The sequence below is a fragment of the Sitodiplosis mosellana genome, unplaced genomic scaffold, assembly GCF_009176505.1.
Source record: "Sitodiplosis mosellana isolate CC-2019 unplaced genomic scaffold, AAFC_SMos_1.0 Smas_scaffold_19, whole genome shotgun sequence".
Lineage (NCBI taxonomy): Eukaryota > Metazoa > Arthropoda > Insecta > Diptera > Cecidomyiidae > Sitodiplosis > Sitodiplosis mosellana.
The window spans coordinates 144,218-160,904 of record NW_022595261.1 but is presented as its reverse complement, the minus strand read 5'-3'; the positions used below and the strand labels follow the sequence as shown (position 1 = coordinate 160,904).

The 16,687-nt window shown below is 34.2% G+C and overlaps 1 protein-coding gene across 38 annotated transcripts in view; it reads left to right on the top strand.

The window, feature by feature from the left end:
- The window catches only part of LOC129568451 (neurobeachin), a 168,809-nt gene extending 158,432 nt beyond the window's left edge, over positions 1-10,377 (top strand). For 14 of the 38 annotated variants that reach the window (XM_055446320.1, XM_055446321.1, XM_055446322.1 and 11 more), the window contains 16 exons: positions 68-97; positions 177-233; positions 497-724; positions 794-901; positions 1,191-1,341; positions 1,724-2,155; positions 2,903-3,009; positions 5,516-5,705; positions 5,776-6,529; positions 6,617-8,048; positions 8,249-8,336; positions 8,428-8,643; positions 8,721-9,149; positions 9,224-9,420; positions 9,486-9,637; positions 9,751-10,377. In XM_055446320.1, the coding sequence (XP_055302295.1) occupies positions 68-97; positions 177-233; positions 497-724; positions 794-901; positions 1,191-1,341; positions 1,724-2,155; positions 2,903-3,009; positions 5,516-5,705; positions 5,776-6,529; positions 6,617-8,048; positions 8,249-8,336; positions 8,428-8,643; positions 8,721-9,149; positions 9,224-9,420; positions 9,486-9,637; positions 9,751-9,841 (4,662 nt within the window). In that variant the 3' untranslated portion in view covers positions 9,842-10,377. Of the gene's footprint in view, positions 1-67; positions 98-176; positions 234-496; positions 725-793; positions 902-1,190; positions 1,342-1,723; positions 2,156-2,902; positions 3,010-3,989; positions 4,134-5,515; positions 5,706-5,775; positions 6,530-6,616; positions 8,049-8,248; positions 8,337-8,427; positions 8,644-8,720; positions 9,150-9,223; positions 9,421-9,485; positions 9,638-9,750 lie in introns of all 38 variants that reach the window. The other 24 variants (XM_055446350.1, XM_055446349.1, XM_055446352.1 and 21 more) reach the window with 6 other exon arrangements.
- Positions 10,378-16,687: the final 6,310 nt, after the last annotated feature.

Sequence of the window (16,687 nt, the reverse complement as noted above, 5' to 3'; positions counted from 1 at the left end):
CGGATTTATTAGAGGAAATAAGATAAAATTATGTTAAGAAATAATAATTGACATTTTAAATTTTCAGAATGAATTGGATTGTATTGAGCCGACGCAGGTAATTAAAAAAAACTCTTAAAACTAATCTCATTAACTCAATAAACTCTTTGCATTATTATTATTATGAACCCACACAGGGAATGCCACTGGAAGTAGCCGTTTCATTCTTGCAACGTCTTGTCAATATGGCTGATGTAAGTAATAACAATACACACTTAAATTTGACATTTAAAAAGTAGTGCCTGATGTTAATAATTGACATCTGACCAAACAATTGACATCTGACCAATAATACCTAGCACTAATAGTTGAGTTGTGTTGCTAGAGAGGGCGCTAACAGGTGTACATATCTCGCGTATAAGTGTCATCGGTTACTACTTTGTATATTCCATATTTCGATGTGTACATTTTTAAAATTCATTCTATTTATTAAAAGTGATTTTTTTTTCTTTCGTAGGTTTTGATCTTTGCCAGCTCACTGAATTTCAGCGAATTAGAAGCTGAGAAGAATATGTCGAGTGGAGGTATCTTGCGGCAATGTTTGCGTTTAGTATGTACTTGTGCCGTTCGAAATTGTCTTGAATGCAAAGAACGAACGCGGTATTCAAATGGTGGACTGCCACGCGATGTTCCAGGGGCAGCCCATTTGCAAGCCCTGATTCGCGGAGCTCAAGCATCTCCAAAGGTAACATCCATCAAATTCTATTTGTACACCGAAAATGTGTTAAATAACCAAAAATAAAAATGTTTTCAGAATATTGTTGAATCAATCACGGGCCCGCTGAGTCCCGTCAAGGATGTGGAGAAACTCCTACAAGACATGGACGTGAATCGATTACGTGCCGTTGTCTATCGTGATGTGGTAAGCAAACAAACCCAAAACTCAAACAAACACCGCGAACACATCATTCCATTTCCACACTCATAATCAATACATAACACAAATCATTCCATTTACAATGTTCAGTTTCCCAAGAAAAATTAATGGAATTATAGAGGTTTGAATTAAAGAAAAAAAAAAAGAAAGATTGATCCCTGAATCGATTTATTGAAAATGCAAATCAAATTCATCAAAATGGAATTTTTCACGGTGTAAATTAAGAATTGTTGTTGTGTCTGTATATGTTCTTCATAAGAAACGAATGTTCCAGGATGAGACGAAGCAAGCACAATTTTTGTCGCTGGCCATAGTCTACTTCATATCGGTGTTGATGGTGTCCAAATATCGTGATATACTGGAGCCACCTGCTGAGACGTCCGTACGTGCATCACCTGTAGCACAACGCATCCCACAGAATCAAGGTAAGATTTCGATTTTCTCTCTTTTGTTTTCTCTATTTGGAATTATATTCTGCTCATTCTGCTATTCGTAGCTCAGTGTTTTCATCAAAAAGTGTAGCCAAAAAATTGTAATATTGGCTTCATAGCTACATATAATCCCCTTGTTATTCGTACCGCTCAATGTATTCATAGCCCTCTCTATTGTTATCTTTCTTTTTTTTACACGCTGCTTAAATTGGACTGAAACCAAATTGCTCGTAACTCTATTTATAACTAACAATAACCCATTCGAAACAACTACCAAATTACTAAATGTAACCTAACTAATGTTCACCATCGATGATAATCTTCATCTTGTTTTCGATTCGATACCAATTCAAATCGATCAACTGAACTAATGTAGAAACATCGGCAAGACCACTATTTCCGCAATGGTCACATCATGTGTATCCACAATTTTTACCGGGTTCACATCCAAACTATCAAAATGCGACAAATATTCATCATAATCACAGTAATAATCCAAATATGCCACGTATTTCGACGCCCTCCACTCCAACGACAACTCCAACGTCTACAACAAATCTGTCACAAACTGTTCTCAATTCCTCAAAAGCACAACCTAACCATCATTTGCATAATCACTACCATTATCCGTTGCATCTTCAGAATAATAGCCATCATCAGCAACAACAGCAGCAGCCGATACATCATCGAAATCATTCACATGTGAATGGTGCCGCATCGTCTCATATTCGAAACCGCAATAATAACAATACGTCACATAAAAACATTGCACTCAATAATAACGATTATCAATTTAGGACTGATTCAGGTATTTGTGCGTATGGACAAAAGCGTCGTCGCGAATTTTGCATTAGCCATAGCTCTATTCTTCTTTTCCGTCACAATCATTTGGTTTTTTTTCCTTCAAATTGCTTTTTACTAAATCCTTTCTGTCTAATTGTCTTTCTCTCCCAATCTCTCTCTACCTCTCAGTATCCTTGATGTACCATTTTCTAAAAACTTTATCTTTATTCAAACCACACAAATGTGCTGTTATCACCCTTGCCGCCAACTGTTTTGTCATAATTTTGAGAAATGGTTGGAACTATTTTCTTTCTGAAAAAAAAAAAAGATTACAGCTAAACGGCACACATATACTGATTTGAAAAAGAGTATCAAATTTCAATGCACTTTCTATATCTTGATATATCTTTATATATATATGTATCAGTTGATTGTGTAGAGTTTATTTCGCTTCACTAATTATATATTAGTTTCAATTCATTTCCTTGAAAGGTTGCAAATGATCGGTTTTTAAATATTCAATTCAAACAAATTGAAAATGGTGCTAAATTTGACAGCAAAATATGCTTTTCAAGGGATTTGAATGGTTGTTCTAAGTAATTTCACTTAGTTTCATCTACTTTTTTTCTCTTCATTTAATGTGACAGTCGACAAAGTAAATGTGAATATTTTTGAATTGGTATCGTTGGCATTGGAATGGATTGAGAGGCGCACCCCAACCACATATAATATGAAATAATGTAATCGTTTTGATATTAATTATCATTTATAGGGCAGAGAAATATCCAAGATGGTGACTACGAGGTAATTGTCGTTGATGAAAACAATTCATCGGTTCTGGCAGACGATTCACATTCAAGTGGACCACCATCAATTAAGGTATGTCATTTATTGTTACATAGACTGAATGGTTTTCATTCAACTTTTTGAATACATAATTATGGGAATGGGATTGAAACAATATGCATGTTCAATTGTTCATTCACAATATATATGTATATTTTTGATAAGAAAACATTTCAATCAAACTTTCAAGATGTCTGTTGACATCCCATGATGCATATCGGTTGTGCATGTGCTTGGAATATGTATCTGTAGAAATTATTTTATAGAATTGGTAATGGTGTTATAAACGACACTAATTTAACTCAGTCATTCATATTGCTTGATGTGTATTGTTAATGGGGTGAATCTATCTCTTATTCAATCTCTCAACTTGTTCATTTTTTTTTAAATGGTGACAGTTATTGCATGGGGTTATCATTGGATTATATTTCATTTTTATTTTAAATTCGAACCAAAAATGAATGTTGAATCAACAAGTTTTTATAATTAGCAAAACAAAAATTATACTCATCATGACCCAAATATAAATTAAAGTTCATTAAAAATTTTGAAACATTATTAAATGTCATTTAATTTATTGCAACCAAACCACATACATTGAAATTTTATTTGAGAGAAATATCATTCTCATTATTTCTATGTATTGTTATGTTTAATTATTGTGACACATACACGCAAAAAATCATTTACTCAACTCCTACTCGATTTCACAATGTAATTTCAATCTTATTGACAGTTAACGTGAATGAACTATAATCATTCGTATCAACATGAGACTTTGTTATAACAGTTCCCGATATGGGACATATGTCCCATAGGAGAATATTCTCCTCCCATCCTAAATGAACATTCTGTAACTAATAACGAAATAGACCACATCCCCTCTATGTATACCATGTATTGTCGCTTAAAAAAGGAAACCAATTTCTACTGTTTTAAGTGTATAAGCTGAAGATTTTTTTTTTATATTAAAAAACATAATTAATCGAAAACAATAAACATCACAACTAAAGCAGCCAGCAACAATCACGAAACAAGTGTCATCTCCAACACTTGTTGTACCCGCATCAACAAATATTCAACCACTATCGCCACCAAAACCGTTCCCAATCGCTCCATTGCCAGCAAATATTACTGCGAATACGACGACCAAAAAGGTAAATTGGCTTATTCAACAATAAACAAACAAATTCGCTATATTCAGACATCACAAAAGCCAAAATCCAATTATGTCTATAGATTTTTGTTTCGTTTTTTCCCAACGTGTTGACACATTGTGATTCAAATAAACTGCTTGGCACCCACATTCCACAATACGTTCACATTTCAATTAAAAGCCTCAGCCCAAAAGATCTGCTTTTTCGTTTTTTGCACAGTTGGTGCTGTTTTACAAAGAGAACCAAATAAATGGCGAATCTAAGTATCTTAAAGTTTATGTGCATTTTGACTTTTCAAAGCACAAAATACACACTTATTTTCAAAATTTTCAGATTTTGTATTTGCACGTCATTTAGTATAGTATTTTTAATATTTATTTCGGCATTTGCACAACATATGGCCAACTTTTTCAGTACTAAACAAAAAAAGTAATTTTAGCTAATTTTTATTGAACCATTAGAAGAAGTTGACCCACATGGGTGACATTGAGAGTATACACTATAGTGTATGTTTTTTCTTCGAATTATATTTTCGAAAGGGCGAGTATGTTTTTTGATGGTGCTGTTGGCGTTGAAGTAGAGTATATTTACATGCCACGGTTTTTCACAGTTTTCGCGGAAGTGATAAGACATAGCCACTTGGTCTCTTGGGCAAAGTTGTAATACTCAAGGTCTTCTATTACTTTTCTGAAGAAAGTTATCTCTTATCAATTGTGCGCAAATTGCGCACTTAAAAAAGCAAATTTTATATATACCTTTTTTTCAAGGCAACTAACTGTTTTCAGCGACGAAAACCGTGAAAAACTGCGACGAACCACCAAAAATGAACATACTCGCCTCCAACCATTTTTAAGTGGAAAGAAACTTACTATTCTCTTTCATAACAAAGTCAGTGAAACCTCACCTATAGTTATATTACGTATTTTTCTCAACTCTCCTATTCACTTTGAATTTGACAACTGATATTGAGCGCAAACACCACCTAGATAATCTAAGGCTAATGACAATACAATCAAGTAAACTCTCCGTTCTGTCAAACGTCATACTGAAGTATAACATACAGACATCACGAATTCGCCATCGGTTCTTTAGATAGCGCTTTGATCAACCGAGTTCCAACCAAATACATGTATCAGTATACGAAGCATTCCACTGCTGATTTTTCTCTATTCATCTTTTTAATCAATTATAAAAAGGTTTAACATTTTTGCATGCGTGAAAATTCTAAATGAGATGTTTATATGGTTTTTAATCGTAGTTTAATAGGTTTTTATGTATTTGCACGAAATTAATTGCAATTTTGTAGAAATTTAAAATTAATTATGGCCATTTAATATTTATTATTGATTTAATGAATTGATATGTTGATTTATTGAATGTAGAGTGTGGACTCCGATGGTGCTTCCCTAAATATGAACTCAACGGAAAATGATGTACACGAAACATCTAGTGAAATTATGAACGATGACAACAAACCAACAAATTCGAATGATGAAAGCTGGACAGATGTTAATTTGAATGAGGATGGTAGCGATCGAATTCGCGATATCGAAGGAAACATTCATCATTTACGTAAGTTTATTGAACTTATATTTGGAAAACAAAAAGACTTGTTTTCTTAATTTTTTCGATTTTAAAATAGAACGAGGGGAAAAGCCCGACTCAGAAATATCAGTCGTACGTGTTCCTGATAGCTATACCATGAATACTAGTCGTTCACATCGGCCGGAGGATATGCAAATCAAACCACCGCTTGTTGGACAGTTGCCATTATCAACACCATCACGTGAAGCCAGTCTAACTCAAAAGTTAGAAGTAGCATTGGGTCCGGTGTGTCCGTTGTTGCGTGAAATCATGGTTGACTTTGCACCATTTTTATCGAAAACTTTAGTTGGATCCCACGGCCAAGAGTTACTGTTAGAAGGCAAAGGACTCACCACATTCAAGAATAGTCAATCCGTCGTTGAATTGGTGATGCTGCTGTGCTCGCAGGAATGGCAGAATAGCTTGCAAAAGCATGCTGGTTTGGCATTTATTGAGTTGATAAACGAAGGTCGTTTGTTATCCCATGCAATGAAAGATCACATTGTGCGTGTTGCAAACGAAGCCGAATTTATATTGAACCGTATGCGTGCCGATGACGTGTTGAAGCATGCTGAATTCGAGTCTCAATGTGCTCAAACTCTGTTGGAGCGACGTGAGGAAGAACGAATGTGTGACCATTTGATTACAGCTGCTCGCCGACGTGATAATGTTATTGCGAGCCGGTTGTTGGAAAAAGTCCGCAATATAATGTGTAACAAGCATGGAGCATGGGGTGAAACTAGTGGAACGGTGACAAAGCAAATATTTTGGAAATTAGACGCATGGGAAGATGATGCGCGCCGAAAACGAAGGTAAAATTGGTGTTATTTCAAAAAATCTGTATAACGTAATGCATTTTCTTTTAAATTTTAATTATTAATTTACATTTTTATTTTTAGAATGGTACAAAACCCAAGAGGATCAACACATCCACAAGCTGCACTCAAAGCGGCTCTTGAAAATGGCGCTCCTGATGATGCCATATCGCAGGCACGCGAAGAATTCCATTCACAAATCGCAAACACACGATCACAACATGCAACAGCTCACAATGGTGATTTACTTGATGATGCTGAGCTACTCATTGAGGACCGTGAACTCGATTTGGACTTAACCGGACCGGTGAATATTAGTACGAAAGCAAAGTTAATCGCACCAGGTTTGGTGGCCCGCGGTACCGTTTCAATTACAAGCACCGAAATGTATTTCGAGGTGGACGAAGACTGTGAAGAATTCCAAAAGATTGACACCGAAGTGATCAAATATTGTGATCATTTGCATGGGAAATGGTACTTTTCCGAAGTTCGAGCTGTATTTTCCCGCCGATACTTGCTACAAAATATTGCATTGGAAATATTTTTAGCATCACGTACATCGATATTGTTTGCCTTCCCCGATCAACACACTGTGAAAAAAGTGATCAAAGCGTTGCCACGTGTCGGCGTTGGCATTAAATATGGTATTCCCCAAACGCGACGTGCGTCAATGATGTCGCCCAGACAATTGATGCGCAACTCAAATATGACGCAAAAATGGCAAAGACGTGAAATTTCTAATTTCGAATATTTAATGTTTTTGAACACAATCGCTGGTCGTACATACAACGATTTGAATCAATATCCAATATTCCCATGGGTACTTACTAATTACGATTCTAAAGAATTGGATCTTAGTCAACCATCCAATTATCGTGATTTGTCGAAACCAATTGGTGCATTGAATCCTAGCAGAAGAGAATACTTCGAAGAGCGCTATGAGAGCTGGGAGAATGACACGATTCCACCATTCCATTATGGAACACATTATTCAACTGCTGCATTTGTGTTGAATTGGCTCATACGTATTGAACCATTCACAACCATGTTCCTAGCGTTGCAAGGTGGCAAATTTGATCATCCGGACCGACTATTCTCGTCAGTGACACTGGCATGGAAAAATTGCCAACGCGATACATCCGATGTTAAAGAATTAGTTCCTGAATGGTATTTCTTACCCGAAATGTTCTATAATTCATCGTCATATCGATTGGGTACACGCGAAGATGGGGTCACTGTCAATGACGTTGAGCTTCCTCCGTGGGCAAAATCACCAGAAGAATTTGTACGTATCAATCGAATGGCACTAGAATCTGAATTCGTTTCGTGTCAATTACATCAATGGATAGATTTGATATTCGGGTACAAACAACGTGGACCTGAAGCTGTGCGAGCAACAAACGTTTTTTATTATCTTACATACGAGGGAAGCGTTGAGTTAGACACAATAACCGATATTGTTATGAAAGAAGCAATTGAAAATCAAATTCGTAACTTTGGTCAAACGCCGAGTCAGGTGAGTTTTTTATTTTTTATTTTTTCTATTTTCCATTTTATATGAGGAATTGCCAATATCAATCAAATCTTTTTCCAATCTCATCAATCTCGAAATTATAAATCATACATTTCATTTCTTTCCACTTTACCATTTGTTCGTAAGATTAGTTTCGAAAGATTCTATTGAAATATACTAATGTTCTGAAACATATAAAATAGCTCTTGATGGAACCGCACCCGCCGAGAAGCTCAGCGATGCATTTGTCACCAATGATGTTCAGTGCAATGCCCGATGATGTGTGCATGTGTGAGTGAATTGTTATTTTCTTCTTTTTTCTATTTCCGTGTCATCAATTCTCGCAATTATTTGATCGACTTTTATATTTTTCCGATTGCAGCGATGAAATTCCACTTGAATTCACCAATCATTCACATATCTGCTAACACTTATCCACAATTGCCTCTGCCAAGTGTTGTTACTGTGACCGCCGGCCATCAGTTCGCTGTTAATCGCTGGAATTGTAATTACACGGGCGCAGTACAAGGACCAAGTTACGCAGAATCGAATCAAAATCAAAATGCAAATCTACCACTCACCATGGATCCGGTTCTCTGTGAGTCAATTATGCAGTGTGCACTCACGATAAAAACATGAAGAAGTTAACTAATTTTACATTTATTTTCGTTGCAGTGCAAACAAATGGTAACAATACGGCTGTGCGCCGTCATTTGGGTGATAATTTCAGTCAAAAGTTGAAAATACGTGCGAGTTGCTTTGTCACAACCGTCGATAGCCGCTTTCTGATTGCATGCGGTTTCTGGGACAATAGTTTCCGCGTTTACTTAACGGAAACAGCAAAAATTGTACAAATTGTTTTTGGTCACTTTGATGTGGTTTCTTGTTTATCCCGATCTGAGTGCAATATTACATCCGATTGCTACATTGCGTCGGGTTCGGCTGATTGCACAGTTTTACTGTGGCACTGGAATGCACGAACACAAAGCATTGTTGGCGAAGGTGAAGTGCCAACACCCAGAGCAACATTGACCGGACATGAGCAAGCCGTCTCCGCCGTTGTAATCAGCGCTGAACTGGGATTAGTTGTTTCAGGCTCGATAAGTAAGACTAAAATACAAATGAATTTAAACGAAACGGAATGAAAATGTAAAATAAAATTAAATTTCAATTTTAAGACGGCCCAGTTTTGATTCACACAACCTTCGGAGATTTGTTGCGTTCACTAGAACCACCGACTGAATTCGTTTCACCCGAACTAATTTCAATGTCCCGTGAAGGCTTCATCGTTGTCAGCTATGACAAGGGCAATGTTGCAGCTTATACGATCAATGGAAAACGTCTGAGACACGAATCGCACAACGACAATCTACAGGTATGAAACCGTACATTCTTCACTAAATGATTGTTTACTAATTTTTTTTCCTTCCGAAAATCCAGAGTATGATATTGTCACGTGATGGTGAATATCTAATGACAGCCGGAGACCGTGGTATTGTTGAAGTATGGCGAACATTCAATCTTGCTCCATTATATGCATTCCCAGCTTGCAGCAGTGGCATTCGTTCATTGGCATTAACTCATGACCAAAAGTATGTTTTTATTGTACTATCTCTAGGTTCATACGTCTGTTTTTCATTTTAAATGGTTATTCATTTGTATGGGACATTCAACTGATTGGATTAATTTTTATGTTCATTTACAGGTATTTATTGGCTGGCCTTGCAACGGGATCGATCATTGTGTTCCACATTGATTTCAATAGGTGGCATCATGAGTATCAACAGAGATACTAAATTCAATACTAAATACGTTTGTAATCAAGCAAGCGCATTTAAACGCGTCGATTTAGCAGAATTTAAAAGTAATGAATGAAAAAAAAATTGGTTTAAATTTTTCTATTTAGTACGTATTTGAAAAACAAAACAAATTTTTATCCTACTGACTAATTTTCATTGAATGCTTCTTGTATTATTGTGTCAATGAGATCACCGAGAAGTAAAACTCAAAGCCAAATATGAAAGAAAAGAAGAAGATATATGTAGTTAATGGAAGGAGATATGCGGCCAAAATACTTAGCAACTTAGTATAAAATGTGGATTCATTGCTATTTTATGAATAGATAATTGCAAATTTTTTTAGACGAATCAAGTATTTTTACTGGTTTTTGATTCGTCGATATAATTTTGATAACTACAGCGAATGAAAATGGAAAAAAAAAATTGTTTAGAAAGTTCAAAATTGTATATAGAAAAAGGTTTCGTTTGGTTTTTTAAATTGGTTTCGGTTTAAGCATACTGCGAAACATTGAAAACATATTTAAAAAAAACAATTTAATTGTTTTATTCATCTCTTTGTTGGAATCAGGCTGGTCATAGCAAGTCCTAGGGCGTTTTCAGTTTATTTGTCCATATTGTAAGTTTAAAAGATAACGCAAAGGCTACCGACAATTAGTCGACACTTCGTTCAAGTCATTTCATTGGAGGTAGCTTTTGTAAACGCAATCATAGAAATCCGCCACGACCCAAACACATTCAGTCGCACGGAATAATTTTACGCATTCATTTATATTTTTCCCATGTGCGAATGTTTAGCTTATGTAATGAATGAAAAGCTGTTCCATATGAACGGATATCCCAAATCGTCTTGATCTTATCTTGACTATGCACAAAAATACGCTTAGAATCAAAAAAAAAAAAATAAAAACTTTTACAAAATCTTGTAGTTTCACCGTGTATGAATCGTGTGCATGAATCGATCGCTTCAGAAGTTGGATGCGGAACAATTTGTTTTTATTTTAAAATTTCGGAACTTCTTGTTACATACTTGATTTCTCACTAGTTGAAAATATCCGTGTGCAATAGTTCGTTTCGACTAAAACGTGACTGAAGTCACTATTAAGTATAAGTTGCTTTCTCCAAACCCAATCCATCCTTTCTATGTCTTAAAAAATAGGTCAGTATTCGCTATATTTTACATGAACACAGGAAAAAATGAAAAAAAAGAAATCATATTGGAATTTGACTGCCGTCTATATTGTATTGTGTAAAATTTCGTTATTAAATGAAGTTGAATGGACCTCGAGAATGAATGAGAATGAACGGGCAAAGATGAAACAATATCTAAACTATTGCGCGCATTAATTAACTTACGCAACAAAATAAAACGTGAAGCTGTTAACATTCCGCCATCCATTAAATACTTACTCTTAATGCAATTCAAAAGCAGGAAAAAAACGAACAACAAGATATTCAGCATATGCTATGCCACCAAAAGTTAGATGCATACAAATTATTAATAGAACAATTGAAAACAGAGATGCAATGAACGAAAAAAATATAATAACATTTTTATTCGTAAGCGCGAAAGCAAACCTAACATTTTTTTGAAAGAAACGTTATAAACATTTAACTTATGTGACACTGAAATAAAAACAAAAACTTGAATGAAAAATAAATCTGTCCACTAATTAAAAATTACGAATGAAATGAATTAAAATAAAAAACAAATCTATTGTAAATACAGTGCATTGCAACATTTTACAAGTATAAATTTAACCAGAAATTCAAAGGAAAATTATAAGAAATTTATTCGTAAGTTAAAGCAAATTGCATGCAATGAATCAAATACTATCTCTAGCATTGATTCAGAGAACCTGTGAATGATTAAAGACAAAATTACACACTGCATGATATTAAAATGATGAAATAGGTGTACAACAAAATAAAAATAGAGGAAAAAAAATTGCAAGAATTTTGTTTTGTTTCAAAATGTATGTTGCGACAGAAATCCAGTTTATAGATTGCTAAAATCACTTTCATCCTCTAATCAAACACAATTTTCAGATGTCACTGAAAACAGATCACCCGAAAGACATTTGAACTCATTTTTACATGGAATTCGGTAAATAAAGCGAGCCAACTCCAATCAAACAAAAACCATCTAATACAAAAATGAGAGGAAAGTGAATAAATTAAATGAATGATTAACTAATTACACACAAAAGACATTTAAATACAATTTAATGTAAAAAAAAAATTCGCCTAATCGAGTCGAGGTTCACAATTGGACGACGATATACATTGATGTTATTTCTCTAGACGTTTTTTTACGAACATTGTTACCGTTTAATAAGAATGACACGATGAAATAAGTACCATAACACTGACACCTAACCAGTTGCATCCACAGCAAATTTGCTATAATAGTTGAAGCTTTGAAAAAAAAACCATGCAGCATTTTTAAATAATTTATATTGCACGTAAATACTAAAAAGGTGTGCACCAGATTTAAAACAAACAGAAACAATATCTAATTAAACTTTGAGCGCGACGAAATGAATAAACAAAAAAAAAAATTAAACAAAAAATGCCTACGTGAAAATAGATAAGATTTTTTTGCCCGACTTAACAATTTATTCGTACAAAATAATCAAATGTTCTGTTCAATATTTGCGCATTGTAGAATTTCCCATAACGAACACAACATTTTAAAATTTAATAGGTATGAACAAGAACATTTTTTTTGTTATAAGAAAGTGCGCATTTGAACTAAATTTTGTTTACATAGATTCGAATCCAAACATTGTCGAAATTCGATATCTTCATCAAAGAAAATGGCCAATTTAAAAAAAACAAACACCCTTCTATTTGAATTAGAAATAATCTTGAAAGCAAATTAATTATATGTTTGGTGTTGGAAATAAATAAAGCTATTATGATTATAATTAAAATGATTGGAAACAAAAAGCTGAGCGTTTCAATATAACTTTTTTTTCAGGAAATATATTTTAAAAATAACAGTTTTAAACATTCAAACGAGTGACGTTTCTTTTTATAGAACTATGACTTGCACTTTGTCCATTTGAATTAGAAACACTTCATCATCGGAGGGGAAGTTCGCACATGCGCTTGATATGTGGTTTATGACAATGCTACATGCAAAAGCTTTTCCATTTTTTCATCCCTTCAACTATTTAACGGAAACGGTTTGTAGCTGCGCTTGTTTTGAAAGCTTTTCAAGCCATTTAAATCAAAAGATTTCAAGAGTTTCGTTGTTTGATTTTATGTAGTTTTTTCTTTACTTGAACTACATTCCCACTAAGTTTATTAAGATTATTCATTAGAGAAACCATCCGCAGGTACCTCAACCCCATTGATTAACTAACTAATAATTAAATTGAACAAACTTTTCATTGCGTATATGCAGTCTATAGATGAAATTCCCATTTCTTTCAATTTATACAATTTAACGTGAGGTATAATCATCCACACAATTTCCAAAATTGTAGTATTTAAATTGCATATTAGTTTCTAGAGAGGTGCGTTTGTAGTTCAGATTAACCTTTGAACTCTTCGAAATACAGAAATAAAAGTAAAATGCAATTGGAAAGTAATCTGAATACATCTAAAAACATGATTTCATAGCACCACTTCAAAATGCACTCAAAACTGCCTAATCCCCAATAGTCAGACTTATTTGGATAGATTTCAAAGTGCCTCGGTGTGCCCGTCTGAAGAAAAGAAGACAGGCGCTGGGGTATAATTAGTGTAATTGCTCTTGTTATCACATTAGCGATAGACGCCCCAACGTAAGTTGTTGAAATTGAATATCTTTTTTTGGACGTGATTGATTTTGTGGTATTGATTTAATAAGTGACACCGTACACGCAGTAAAACCTTTCATGTCATTTTCTTTCTGAATATGAACATTTTTAATCTCAGGTTGCGTTTTCATTAAATCAGACTTCTCAAACCCTGTTATTAATTCTTTTGACATTTAAATTATAAATAGTTGAGGTCTCTATGAAATTTCTCATAACGTATTGATAAGTCATAAAAATGGGTTCAAAAAGTACGCCTGGATCATTTAGTGCAGTGAAAAAAGTGTGCCAAATTTTAGGAGTTTACTCTTTCGATGGAAAATCGTCATTTAACTATTTAACCGTTTGCATTAACATAGTTTTGATTTTACTTCAATTAGCATTAGTTTTGCCGTGTTTAGCTTATTTCATACGATATTCGTCGGATGTAAATGATGCAGCTGAGGTGTTGAGCATTTTGTTTCCGTCGATTCTACACTTGGGCCAATATTTTATATTAGTTTTCACAAAACCACATCTCACACATCTTTTTAACGATTTCGAAGAGCTCATTGACCAAAGTACGTAAAGCAAACCGAACCGTTCATGTCTCTGACCAATTTTTATTTTCAGGATCTGGCTTCGATGTGACAAGATACAGCAAATCAAAGGAACACGTGAACAACTTATCTGTGAAATTTTACATATCGATTGGAATTTTATTTATAATTGTCTTGGGGATGCCATTTCATGTGGTGTTATATCATATGATCTGTGGAACATATAGATCATCTGTATGGTTCTTGCCATATAAAAGCCTGTACGTATGGAAATATAAAAGATTGATCAAAAAAAACTATATGATTAGCAATTTTCTTCATTTCCATACGTCAGGATGCCGTTTAACCAGAATTATGGCGTTGGATACGCCATTTCATTGGCCACACAAATTGTGGGAGTTCTCATTATCGGCGGAATAATTTGCTTGATAAACACTTTATTTTTTGGAGTTTGCTGGTATATCGAGACATTCATACGAGATTTAATGGATATTTTCAAGCGAATTGATGGAATTTGGACTAAAAATATTGAAAATAATAACTTGTCCATAAATTCAAACACATTTTCACTTTTTCGCGAATTTTTGTTATTCAACGAAAACATATTCAGGTGAAATTAACAAAAAATCGGACGAAAAATAACAATGACTTTAAATTGTTCCTTTTATTTGTTCATTTAAGACTGCTCGGCCTATTTTCGGATTACGTTAATGGTTTTATTTTCAGCATGTTCCTTGTAGGAGTCCTTTGGTTATGCACAGCTTTATATCAAATGTTATCAGTAAGTGACATTGCCAAAGCTATATTATCATTAGATTGGATAACATATGTTGCTAATATAATAACTTCATTTTTGAGTCAACGCTGTTTTTAACCTTCAAACCGTGATTTGGGCACTGTATGCTCAAAGAGAGACCAACTTTTAACGCTTATATCGTCATTATTTTTGATCATAAATGGATAAAATAACTATGGTTCGTTTCGTTGAACATTTGGCTACATAAATTGGGCTAACATCCTCATATACGTACACTAGCTTAACACATATGTGCATAAACATGTGTGATGCGCCATACGTGATACCAGTGCCTCTATGCCCATATAGATTTTTCAACAAATTGCGTAAAAAAATTAATGTGGGAACTATGAAATATACATCATTGGAAAGATCTTGAAAAGTACATGTAATTTGAGATATAAAACATCATAATCGATCATCATTTTATCAAAATATGGCCATTTTATCAATTTTGTCCAAGAAAATTCCAACGGCCAAATATTGGCCAAATGCCGACCTATTTTGAAGTTTTATACCAAAAATGACATCTACTTTTCAAGGCCTTTCTAGTGATATACACAACTTTTTGATCCAACCTGCCGTTCAAAATCTCAGTTTTTTACGTCAAAATCGGCTATAGTGGAATTGTGTCGTTGAGCATAAAAATGGGAATACAGATCTGTTACAGCAACAACCGAACATAAGATATTGTTCCCAAAAAACGTTACATGAATTTCTATCCAACGCGAGTGTAACATGAGCTAATACTGTTTCTAATGCAACTCATGTTACACTCGCGTTAGATGGAAATTCATGTAACGTTTTTAGGGAACAATATTTTATGTTCGGTTGTTGCTGTAACAGATCTGTATTCCCATTTTTATGCTCAGCGACACAATTGTATGTATATGTTTTTGGCTTCATTTTTGTGAAGAGATCAACATTGCAATCTCCACTTTATTGAAAAAGTTCCAAAAAACTTGCTATTATCTTTCATGTTTCGAATTACTATGACTTTTATCACATTTCAAAGTAATTTTCATACTTTTCCGATCAATAAATCCTAGTGAAATATTTACATTTAAAAATAAAAATTTAAGAAAAAACTGACATTTCCATTTAAAATGCATTATGGGCACTCAGGCACCGGTTTCACGAACAACGTTAGGAAATACATTTCACGGTTGGAAGGTTAAACACCCGAGTAAAACGTAGAAATGTTTCGTAAGGTATGGACGCAATTGCATATACCTTGTTTATACGTTCATAGGAGTGAATGGTTTTTTTTCTCTTCATCCTGTCTTTCGCAAATGTTTACAGTAAAAAAAAACATATTCGTTCGCTCCAATGCATATATACGCAAGGTATACGCAAAAGTCTAGATGCCTTATGAACCTTTTCTTTGGTTCACTCGGGCAGTTGATAATTTTTTTTTACAGTGGTTCCATATAAGTACTATTTTGTCACCAAATATTCAATGCTCAAGACATATGTGTTAGTTGTGTTTGTAAATGTTAATGAAAATAATGAGAATTCTTATTAATTTATAACTGATTAAATTATTAACCATTTTCTTCTTAAGCTGGACATTCATTTTATGCAATCATTTATTTCTGCACAATGTGTAACGCTCTTCATGTTCATTTATTGCTATTGTGGCAATTCGATGACAGTAAATTGTGAAAAAATAACGTACGCAGCCTTACAGTCATGTTGGTATGAA